Here is a 12,463-nt window from a genome sequence, read left to right on the forward strand (position 1 = left end):
TGCTAGCCTGAAAACCAAAGGGTCGCCAGTTAGATTCCCAGTCAGGGCACATGCCTGGGTTGCGGACCAGGTCCCCTGTAGAGGCGTGTTGAGAGACAACCACACATTGATGTTTCTCTCCTTCTCTTTCTCCCTCCTTTCTTCTCTGTCTAAAAATAAATAAAATCTTTTTTTAAAAAGAAAAAAACTAAATACTATTAAGTGATAATTCATAGCCCCCATGTATTGGCACCAGCAATAAAGGATTAATGATAATACTACAGCACATCTTACACTACTAATTTCAGGGATAATCAGTTTGAAAGATTGGCGTGTTTATGATTCTCCCTTCTAGTCCTGTAGTTAGAGTAAAAACTTAAACTCACTTGTTTTAGCTTTTTATATATAGATTTAACATGTCTTAAAGAAGCAGCTTTCCCCCCCAGCAAATTGTTACAAGAATATCATGGGAACTTCCTCATTAGGCAAAATTTGAGCAGAACTAGGTGCGTTCTGACAAACTGAGAAGTGGGAACCCCAGAAAACAACTTTTGTGGAATAACGGGGGTAGTTCATCACCTTTCATTTCATTATGGGAAGTAGAATTCTCCTTGACTTTTAAGAGACCTGTGCCCAGCAACTTAAATAGATGTGTTTCTTCAAGGACTATAAAGGAAATCTTGTAGAACTTTGTTGTGATTGTGTCATTCACAGCCCTTATTGGAAAATTTTCTTTTCTTTTTTTTTTTTCCTGGAAGATTTTCAACACAAAGAATGACTTCAGTGGATGAAGAGTTGTAGTGTATGGCTTGTAAAGACTGAAGAAAAGTAATAGTTTGTAGCACAAGACTGTTTCACCTATTGCCAGAAATCTGAGTAGTATCTTTTTTAACAAGATGGTCTTTTGAGAAATTTATCTCACAGTATCTGAAAGATATGCTGAAATACCTTTCTAAAGTCATTTGACATTACCATATATCACATTCTAGTGCTTTGAGGACTTCTGGTTTTGGTAAGAACAATGACTACTAAAAATTAAATCATACTATTAGAAGCAAGAAAATTATATAGCTAGGGAACTTTTTGGAACTGAAACATGGATTTTTTTCAGGAGGATAATTGAAATAAAGAATATTTCAATTCCTTGGATACTACTGAATATTGGATAACAACAGAAATTATGCACCATTGTTTAGAAGCAGATGGCAGTTCAAAGTGTTACATTGATAGAGCCTTAAAATTTTTCAGGCCTTAAATCTCTTAGCAAATATGGATTAAAATTTTCAAAAAACACCTGGCTGGGGTAGCTCAGTGGATTGAGCTCGAGCTGGGAACCAAAGTGTCCCAGGTTCAATTCCCAGCCAGGGTACATGTCTGGGTTGCAGGCCATAACCCCCAGCAACCTCACATTGATGTTTCTCTCTCTCTCTCTCTCTCCCTCTCTCTCTCTCTCTCTCTCTCTCTCTCTCTCTCTCTCTCTCTCTCCCCCTCCCTTCCCTCTCTAAAAAAAAAAAAATAAGTAAATAAAATCTTTAAAAAACATAAAAAAAAAGAAAATGTAAAGTTGCAGATTGATGTATGTGTAAAAAAAATTTTTTTTCAAAAAACATTAATTGGAGTATATGTATTAACTGAAATTTTTTTTTTACCATGTCATTATGAAAGAGCATTTTTAGTGTATAACTAAAAAATTTAAGTTGAGGTGGAGTGTACACAAGTTTTCATGTATCGCCAGAAAGTATGTAAATTTTCCAAAATATGATTGAATGTATAGGACTTTCTGTTACCTTTTTATTATGTTTTTCTAAAAAACCTTTCTACAGGAGCAGTTTGCTTTGGTGGATTTCAGCCTTTGCCCCAAAATATTTTGGGTTTCTGAGAAGAATTTGTCTATCATTGTGTAGGGTTGAATCTTCTCAGCATCAGCTTGGTAGATCAGTAATCCTTGAATTTTCCCAGCTATAAGGTGGGGATTGTGTGTTGTTTTGTGAAAGAATCAGAACCTTTGATGGTCTCACTTTGTAAGTCTTTGTGGTGTATGTTTACATGTTTATTATCGCTGCATTTTACAACTAAAAAATGGTAACTTACCCTGGCTGGTGTGGCTCAGTGCATTGAGTGCCAGCCTACAAACCAAAGGGTCACTGGTTCAATTCCCAATCTAGGGCTCAAGTGTGGGTTGCAGGCCAGGTCCCCAGTAGGGAGCGCTCAAGAAGCAACAACACACTGATGTTTCTCCCTCTCTCTTGCTCCCTCCTTTCCTTCTCTCGAAATAAATAAATAGATAAATACTTTTTAGAGATTAAAAAAAGAAATGATAGCTTAGAACATTGTTTCCCCCGACGGTAACACCAGTACAGCAAGAGATGCTTCTTTAAAAATTGTCCCTGTTCAAAAAAATTATCTGTATTTTGCATGTTATCCCCCTCTTGAGAATAACATAGGTCCATTAACTTATTAGAAACAATTGTGGAGGTTGCAAAGGAAGGGCAGAACACCTGTTTAGGGCAACAGTTCCACAAATAAATATTAAGAAATAACTGGCTTAATATGTTATTTTAAGAATAGCTTTGCTTCTTTTCTTTTCCTGCTTTGTCTTGTTTAAACTATAAGTGATTCTGACACTAAAATCTCCCCCTTCCTGTTGCCTTTTGTTGTGCCGTGTTGGACTTGTTTCAGGACTGTACTAGAAACATTTCAGTGATTCCCTCCCTGTCTTTATATTGACAAATTAAGTCCAGTGTTTTCTGCGACATTTAGCAATTGCTTGTTTGGTCTGTATTCCCTTTGGTTTCATATTTTAATGTCTATCTGGTTCCCACTTGAATGAATGAGAATATCTGATTAGCCTAAATTGTTTTTATTGTAAGGTAGGAAGTTGTTCTTTTCAACTCCTCTAATCTTTGTTTCTACAGGCCTGTCATCTTTACTTCAGAGTGTCACTGGGAACCCAGTTCCAGCCAGTGAAGCTGCATCCCAGAGCACTTCAACTTCCCCTGCCAACACCACCACAGTCTCTAGCATAAAAGGAAGAAATCTGCCCTCCAATACCCAATCCTTTATTCCCAAAAGCTTCAACTATTCTCCTAATTCATCAACATCCGAGGTCTCTTCAACGTCAACCAGCAAGGCCTCAATTGGGCAAAGCCCAGGGCTCCCAAGCACTACTTTCAAGCTACCATCCAACTCTCTGGGGTTCGCAGGCGCCCACAATGCTAGCTCTGCTGCCCCACCTACTGAAGTTGCCATGTGCCAATCTTCAGAGATCTCCAAGCCGAAGCTGGAGTCCGAGTCCACCTCCCCAAGCCTGGAAATGAAGATCCATAACTTCTTAAAAGGTAATCCTGGTTTCAGTGGCTTAAACTTAAACATCCCAATCCTGAGCAGTTTGGGGTCCAGTGCCCCGGCAGAAAGCCATCCCTCAGACTTCCAGCGTGGCCCTACTAGCACTTCAGTCGACAACATTGATGGAACCCCTGTAAGGGATGAACGCAGTGGGACGCCCACCCAAGATGAGATGATGGACAAGCCCACGTCCAGCAGTGTAGATACTGTGTCCCTGCTTTCTAAGATCATTAGCCCTGGTTCTTCAACACCCAGCAGTACAAGATCACCACCCCCTGCGAGAGAGGAAAGCTACCCCCGGGAGCTCTCCAATTCTGTATCTACGTATCGGCCCTTTGGCCTGGGCAGTGAATCGCCCTATAAGCAGCCTTCAGATGGAATGGAGAGACCATCTTCTCTGATGGACTCTTCACAGGAAAAGTTCTATCCAGACACTTCTTTCCAGGAAGATGAGGATTACCGAGATTTTGAGTATTCAGGGCCTCCACCCTCTGCCATGATGAACCTAGAGAAGAAACCAGCCAAGTCTATCCTGAAATCCAGCAAGCTTTCTGATACCACCGAGTACCAGCCAATCCTGTCCAGTTACAGCCACAGGGTCCAAGAATTTGGAGTAAAGTCTGCCTTCCCTCCATCTGTAAGGGCCCTCCTGGACTCTAGTGAGAACTGTGACCTTCTCTCACCTTCCCCTGGGCTATTTGGTGCCTTCAACATAAGAGGGAATGAACCTGGGTCTAACCGGTCACCATCACCGAGTAAGAATGATTCATTTTTCACCCCCGACTCCAACCACAATAGCTTGTCTCAACCTACCACTGGGCACCTCAGTTTGCCACAGAAGCAGTACCCAGACTCTCCTCACCCAGTCCCACATCGTTCCCTTTTCTCTCCGCAGAATACCCTTGCTGCTCCCACGGGCCATCCACCCACATCAGGCGTGGAGAAAGTCCTAGCCTCCACCATTTCCACCACGTCGACGATTGAGTTTAAGAATATGCTTAAAAACGCCTCACGAAAGTCCTCAGATGATAAGCATTTTGGCCAGGCCCCGGGCAAGGGCACTTCCAGCGATGGTGTCAGTCTCTCAAACCTCGCCCAGCCCGGTTTGACCGCCACTGACCAGCAGCAACAAGAAGAGCACTACCGCATAGAAACCCGAGTCTCCTCCTCCTGCTTAGACTTACCTGACAGCACCGAAGAAAAGGGGGCCCCAATAGAAACCTTGGGTTACCATAATGCATCCAATAGGAGGATGTCCGGGGAGCCGATACAGACCGTAGAGTCCGTCCGAGTTCCTGGGAAGGGAAATAGAGGACATGGGCGTGAGGCTTCAAGGGTGGGTTGGTTTGATCTGAGCACTGCAGGCAGCTCTTTTGACAATGGCCCCTCAAGTGCCTCTGAGTTGGCATCCCTTGGGGGTGGGGGCAGTGGAGGCCTCACTGGCTTTAAAGCAGCACCATACAAGGAACGGGCACCCCAATTTCAGGAAAGTGTCGGCAGCTTTCGTTCCACCAGTTTCAACTCAACATTTGAGCATCATCTTCCCCCATCCCCCTTGGAACATGGGACACCCTTCCAGAGAGAGCCCGTGGGGCCGTCGTCTGCCCCGCCCGCCCCTCCCAAGGATCATGGTGGTATCTTCTCTCGAGATGCACCCACTCATCTACCCTCTGTGGATCTTTCGAATCCCTTCACAAAGGAGGCGGCCTTGGCCCATGCTGCCCCACCCCCTCCTCCTGGAGAGCACAGCGGAGTTCCTTTCCCCACCCCACCCCCTCCACCCCCTGGGGAACATAGCAGCAGCGGTGGGAGCGGTGTTCCCTTTTCGACTCCACCCCCTCCTCCCCCTGTTGACCACTCTGGGGTTGTACCCTTCCCAGCCCCACCGCTGGCAGAGCACGGAGTGGCAGGGGCAGTGGCAGTGTTTCCCAAGGACCATAGTTCTCTCCTTCAAGGGACCCTGGCTGATCATTTTGGGGTGCTCCCAGGACCCAGGGACCATGGGGGCCCCACCCAACGGGACCTCAACGGCCCTGGCCTTAGCCGTGTGCATGAGAGCCTGAGCTTGCCCTCTCATTCTCTGGAGCACCTGGGCCCAGCCCATGGAGGAGGTGGGGGAGGCAGCAACAGCAGCAGTGGCCTCCCCTTGGGTCCCTCTCACAGAGACGCCATCAACCGGAGTGGTATGATTTTGCGGAATCCCCGGCCAGACTTTCGGCCTAGGGAACCTTTTCTCAGCAGAGACCCGTTCCACAGTTTAAAGAGACCCAGGCCACCTTTCGTTAGGGGCCCTCCGTTCTTTGCACCAAAACGCCCATTCTTCCCTCCCAGGTACTGATGGAAACCAAGAGAAAGGCATTTTAAACAGTCTAGAGAGCATTGGAAGTAGGAGTTTGGTTTATTGTTGTTTTTGTTTTCCCTCCTCTGATTTATTTTTTTTTATGACCAAGGGCCTCCCTTCCAAAGTAAGAAGTCATATGCTTACATTTCACTATTCCATCCAGTCCTCCTTCCCACTGCACTCACCTACCTTCCCCAAGTTGTTTGTATTTTAGGGGGCGGGTCGGACAGGGGACAGGGAAAGAAACACAACCAAAGCCACTTCCCTTTGGCTGGGAGTTTGAGGGATGGGAAGGAAAGCAAATCTTATATTACCCTATCTATTGAAGAGTATTACTACATTTGAAATAAAACTTCCACCATTACAGATGATAGCGTGCAATGTTGGGGTGTTATTTTGGGGTTGGCTTATCAGTAGTCAGTCACTGGAAGGGTTCCTGTCCCCTTCTCTCTCCAGCTAAGGAACCTGCTGTGACCGGCTTGGCTCCCTTCCCTGTGTGCTCTTTGCCCTGCTGACGGCCAAGAGATGTTGCAAGGGAGGAAATGTGGGAGACCTTGGACCTGTCAGGCTGTTGTGTTTTGTTTGTTTTTAAAGGCATGTTGAAGTTGAGTTTTTTACCTTTCTCCTAAAAATCTTATTTAAAAAAAAATTCAGATTCTTCCAAAGTATTACCAGGCAGTGACTTTAAGAAGACATAAACTGCATTCTGTCCTTGTAAAATGTCTTTATTTTTGGAATGAAAGAGAGTGGGCTGGATATACTTTTGAGGTTAAAATAAGGAGTAACTTCAATGTAGAGAGTTAGAGAAAGGACCCATTAACAGGGCGATGTGACCTGCCCATTCTTCGTAAATGAGAGAATGGAAAACACCTTTGAGATTTCACTCCTCTTGCACCAGGCTCTTGCTTCTCTTGACTCTCAGCTTTCACTCCTGCTGCCAGAAAGAAAGGCACTACAGTTGACAGTTACTACAAAGGTGCAACTGGAATATTATTATCCCTGTATTTTTTAATGTAAGAAGTAGACATTTTTACCATGGTGCCTCCCTAATGTGATACTTGTTGGTATGCTTCAGCAAAGGTTAACTACTAGGGAAAAGGACTTGCTTGACTTTCCTTTCTTCTTGCCTTTGTCCTGTATTCACCCCCTTCTTGGTCTTTCAAAGGAGAAGGTTCAGCAGTACCTTTGTGTTAACACCTCTTCAGATGTGTCCAGTGACAAGTGAGCAGTACGAGATGTATCTTTACAGAGAAACCGGAGAACCCAATAAGTCCAAATGTACCCCACTCTCCAGTAGCAGCCATTCACATCGTCAAGGCTCAAGCCTTACCCTCACCTCCCACTCCTAATAGGAAATAAAGATATTTCTGCTCAGTCATTTCTCATGAAAGAGTTCTCCATGAACTGAAAGGCTTCTAATTTGTGTTTCTACAGCTAGTACTAGGGAAAAGACAATCACCATACTTCGTTTATATCTGTCTAGTGACACTGAAAAGCAAATGTTGCTTTACATTTTTTTACTTAGTGTCTTACCCTAAGGTACACACACTGGAAATCTCCAGCTAAGTGAGTAAGACAATATTAGGTTGAGTGTTCTAGAGAACCCTACTAAGTTTCATGTTTTCTTCCAAGTTAGTATAGAACTAACAATAGGAAGTATGGGGATTGCTTTGGATTCCTGCAATATTTCCTTAGTGAAATATTTAAGGTGGGCAAGAGGGCAGTGTAGTGGCAGAAGGTGATGCTTTGTCTCAAAGTAAACTTGCTTTTCAGATAAAGAGCAGCTTAAACCAGGTGTGTGTCATAGGTTGGGAGTTCCGTGTAATTTATGTCATGTTATTTATTTGGGCTTGCCATGTGTTCTGTGGTTAGGATGGAGCAAGTCATTCATCTTCCTAATGCATTTCTGTTCCTAAACCAACTTACTTTCTTTGACCCTCTCAAGCCTCTCTGCCCTGTAGCTCTCCCCACAACAATGCATGATACCATGACCTTGTATATGGGATGGGGTATATAGTGTAGCAAAGACGGTCTAGTTACATTGAGTCCTCAGACATTTGTTTAGGGAAAAGATGAGTAGGGGAGAGGGGGTGGGGAGGGGGAGGGAGAGTTCTATTTGACTCAACTGAAAGTTTGGTTTTGTTTTTTGTTTTTGTTTTTTCTGTGTGGGTTTTTTTTTTTTTCCACAGAAACTAAGTGGGATGTGTTTCGTTCTAAAATAAAAGAATGTGAATTCTTTCTGCTGCTCTTGTTTAAGCTAAAAGTAGTGTTTACTTGAAAAGGCTCTCTGACCATTTGGTTTTATTAGAAAAATGTGAGGGTGTCAGGAAAGTGGCTTCCTGAATGCTGGGGCAGAATAATTGTTCTCAAAAGTACAATGGCTAATACACGAAAGGAAGACCTTGTACAGTTTTAAAGATGGACTTTTAAGGGTTGAATTTTTTGTGGGCTGTTTTGTTTTTTAAGCCACAAAAATCCTCGCACTTGTTTCAGGATGGACGTGAGGATTTGTGTGACTGTCAGCTGTTAACTTTAAGGAAATCTGTCTACAGCAGTAAATGAAGACGACAATGTATATATGTGATATAGTGAAACAGAAGACAATTCTGGTATTCATAACATGAAACAAAGGGGTTTTATTCTTTCTGTGTCTGTGATTTAAAACTCCGTGCCCATGCTCTGACTTTTGTATTTCAACCTGAGTTTAAAAAAAATAAACAAGATATTTTTTAAAGAAAGCATAGCATAGTGTGTCTCGGAAAGGACATGATTCACGTGAAAGCTCAATATACGAAGTTGTTAACTGAGGTCCTTGGTGTTCACTGTAAAATCACAGACAGAGAATTGGTGGGGGTCGTGGGTACACTGGTACCACTTAAAGCTCAGTGATAACAGCATCAGAAAATAGAGTCCTAAAGTATTTTGTAATAGTTTACTCTTCTGTGAGCTTATATGAAAAGCTCTCCCTGCTTCCCTCTGCCCTCCCAAATGCTGAGAATAAGTAGAATTTTGTTTGATTCCAGGGAGGGTAAAATGATCAGAGAGTAGGGCTTAATCCTTTCCAATCCCCAGAATACAGTGTTTGTGATATACATGGTACAGCGAACCTATCTAGATAATGTGAATATGCTAAACGTCCTAATTGCAGAATATTCACTATCCTGAAATTACTGGTTTATGCAGAATTAAGCCTCAGCTGTTACTGTTTTTGAAGCCGCTGTAAATTACTGCTTTTTCCCCCTTTTCCTCTCCTCCCCCCCCTTTTTTGAATGGGCAGGGGTGCCTGTTAAGATTAAAATTAGATATGTTGGATTGATATTCTCACATGTTCAGTGTGGAAGACAAAACAAGTACATGCTTTAGAGGCAACAACAATGAAATCCTTTTGAAATGTGTATTAATATCACTTAATAAAATAACTAGTTCTAAAGGTTTGACATTTTTCTTTGAGATTTGGGGCTTTAACCAAGGGCCCCTGGCTTCTCCGGTGAGTGCAAGGTGGAAATTCCTCCAGAAGCGGAAACTGCTGCTTTGTGGTACAGGCCAGCGGTTGGAAAACCTAAATTCTCTCCAGCAAAGACCCTCCGTGACTGTCCAGGGCTGAAGGTGAAACCGGCTACAGAATGCAGAAAGCAAGCCTGGATGTATCTCTGAAGATATGATCGGATTGGCTTTTGGTCTAAGAGTGTGTGGGGGGAGAGGGGGTGGTGGGTGTGCCTGCACATTTCTGAGGCGCACACACAAAGATACCACAGACCACCCATCTCCCTTCCGTGTGACCACTTGCACTTTCCTCTTCCAGCCATTCCGTCCTTTTTTAAGTCTGTTTGTCCCCAGTGTTATGTTTTTGTTTTCCAATTTAATAAAATATGGTTTCCTTTGTTGTGTGGTTGACTCTTCCCCTCTCACATTGATCTTGTCCAGCTGTCTCCTTTGACTTCTGCACTTGATGTCACAAGGCAATCTGTGCCTCTAAGAAAGTCATAGCCTTGTGGGTTTTCTGTTTGATCCTTTGTGTAATTCAATTTTGGAAAGGGATGATGGGTGGAGTGAGATCAAAGCTGTTCGGGGAGTGGCGGTAGTGAAGTGGGTTATACTGTATGGATAGTTATTTGTGTATGCAAAAAGTTGTACAATTATGAGCAAAGGAACATTTTTAAAGCAAGCATAGAATTGGGGGAGGGGAGTGACAGGGATCCTTCTGGCCAATTCTTTGCCCACATCTACCTTTCTTGCTGCATATTGGCAATCTGTCACAGAAACCACACTTAACCCTCTCTTGCCCTATCCCTTAACCCAGTGAGCCTTAATGAATGGAATGTTGGCTTTAAGGGGCAGAGAGAGTCATGGCACCTAGATCAGGCCTGGGTCACTGGCAGGGTAGAGGCTCTAAATAGCCTTGATTACGGGAAGCTACACATGTGTGTCACCAAAAATCCAGAAATGGCAGCAGCCTGAGAACACACCCAGCCGGTAGGGTGTACTGCTGAGCTAACTGGCTTTATTTCTTGCTTGTCCCCTCTTGGGACCTTGACTTGCCCACCTGATTCTTGTCTCCATCCCAAGCAAGCAATAGCATTCAGACTTCCCTGTTGGCCTTTCTGGATGTGTTGGAAATGTATCCTTCCCCTGAAGTTATTTTTAAGCCAACCCGGTATAGGAGGGATGAGTTACCCCCTCATATATGTAGATAGTAATGCAAACACCATCTGAATGGATACAGGGTTTGAGGTGTTTCTCATACTTGTTTATGAGTAACTGTATAGACAAGTTTGGCCAGTTGCTGCTCACAATTGCTGAGTACTAACTCACAGGCTGCATAGACAAAGCTACTAGAGGGACATACTTGAGATATTGGCTTTTAAGTAAACATCCTGTTCTCCCTTCCCCCATGTAGAAGTAAAAAGCATATAAGCTTCAAAGGAAAAGAGTAAGTGCAGTATAAAACTCAAATTACTTCTGACTAGCTACTGGGGAGGAAAAGAGAAACCTTTCATGCTTAGTTGTAAGTTTGAGAGGAAGGGAAGAAAAGAGCTGAGATCTCTAGAAAATGATGATGCAATTACCTTGTGTTCCTTTATTGATTTATTTTCCTTTCCCTTTGTGCTCACTATGGCAAAAGTCAGAAGTTGAGAATACAGGTGTGGCTGGAGGGGCCAGTGAGCAGTGCCAACAGAGGAAACACACGCTGCAGCTTTTTGTGTTTGACTCAAAATGGGTGTTGGCTAACCCAGTCCACCCCAGGCCTGTTGGGGTTCGTAGCAAATTAGATGTTGCAGCAACTTCCTTTCATCACCATTGTAGCCCCTTATTTTTGAGAACTACTTAAGTGCTTTGCTGCGCAATTTGTGGAAAAGAGATGAGGACTTGAAACTTGTTAATTAACATATTTCTTGGATTATTTCAGTCCGATGGGTAGAAAGAAGAGCTAGGTGGCCTCCATTGCCTCAGTTTTGCCCACCCCTGGCTAGGAATCCTTTGCACCCACATGACACATTTAAGATTCCATATCTTCTAGGTGGCCGATTGTTGCTAAGGGCAACAGATTAGGAAAGGATTAATTTGAAATTTTGGTTAATGGATAGTGGGCTTTGCATTGTATATTACCTTCTCTAGATGTATCAAGGACCTTTCAGAGTGCTTTGCTCTTTCCTTTGTTTTTTACTTAATTACGGAACCTAAGCTGACATCCCTGCACTGGCTCCTGTGTTTGGGACACTTCCCTGTTTTTTCCTTGGCCTTGACCTGACAGATCAGGGTCACTTAAAAGGCAGGGGTAGCAGCGGTGCCTGTTTCCTTGTTTCTCTTCTACAGACTAGAGATGTCTTGGGGAAGGGAAGTCTTAGAGACTTTAGGTGCACCCAAGGCTTTATTTTCAAAGCCAAGTTCAACTTGTCCCTGTGCTCCTGATAAGAAGCTTCCCCCTCTTTATTTACTCAGCAAATGTGGCCGAAGTTTATGTCTCTTTTTGGCATTTTAAAGCAATATTAAAAAGCTTGGCCCCTTCCTAGATCTTTATTACCAAGGGAAAAAAAAACATTTTAATATATCTAATCTCATACCACCTACTGCACCTTAGCCACTCGGTTAGTTCTGTGAGCCTCAAAAGCATTTGGTAGCAATGATAGAAACCTTTCTTTATATATTTTCATCTTACATTTCTTTTACCTCCAGTATATCTTCTGCCTCTTTGATGCAGGGAAATTTTGCTTCTAAAAGCTCATACAAGTTTAGAGGTATGTGTGGGTCTGATGACAAGTGGAAAATGCACTTTGCCTTCCGTGGAGAGCATTCTTACATATAGTTTAAGGTTATAACAATACCACCTCAATCAGAGCTTCAGTTTTAGGATGTCTCTTCTAAAAGAGTAAAGCTGAGAATTTCCCAAAACTTCCTTAAGGAATACTCTTCACCGAGAATTCCCTGTCCCCTAGGCTCCTGTGAGATCATATTATTTCCTTAACACTTCTTTTCCCCATCCTTAGTCTGCCAGAGAAAATTTGGTAAGATGCCCCTTTTCTTGGCTTTTATTGGACCCCTCTCTCCAACCTTTCAAGGCCTTTTTGGCCCCAAAGTCTCCAAGTAGTGTACCCGGGGAGGACGCAGGGCTGTGCTACCAAACGTAATGCATTCTGACTGTTCTGGTGTCTGAGAGGCAGCAGAGTATGGCATAGTACAGACTTGGGATTCAGGGACTGGGGCTTCCCTAAGGGTCATTTTCCAGGTTATAAAGGAAGTCTAAGAAGAGCTACTATTTGTCAGGGTTATTCTAGGAATAGCGAAGGCAGAACTTGGCAC

The 12,463-nt window shown here is 43.4% G+C and overlaps 1 protein-coding gene across 6 annotated transcripts in view; it reads left to right on the forward strand.

The window, feature by feature from the left end:
• RPRD2 (regulation of nuclear pre-mRNA domain containing 2) overlaps positions 1–9,546 on the forward strand; it is a 95,284-nt gene extending 85,738 nt beyond the window's left edge. For 3 of the 6 annotated variants that reach the window (XM_036015808.1, XM_036015809.1, XM_028502629.2), the window contains one exon: positions 2,895–9,546. In XM_036015808.1, the coding sequence (XP_035871701.1) occupies positions 2,895–5,662 (2,768 nt within the window). In that variant the 3' untranslated portion in view covers positions 5,663–9,546. The remainder of the gene's footprint in view (positions 1–2,894) is intronic. The other 3 variants (XM_036015810.1, XM_028502630.2, XM_028502631.2) reach the window with 2 other exon arrangements.
• Positions 9,547–12,463: the final 2,917 nt, after the last annotated feature.

Source organism: Phyllostomus discolor, chromosome 14 (assembly GCF_004126475.2).
Source record: "Phyllostomus discolor isolate MPI-MPIP mPhyDis1 chromosome 14, mPhyDis1.pri.v3, whole genome shotgun sequence".
Lineage (NCBI taxonomy): Eukaryota > Metazoa > Chordata > Mammalia > Chiroptera > Phyllostomidae > Phyllostomus > Phyllostomus discolor.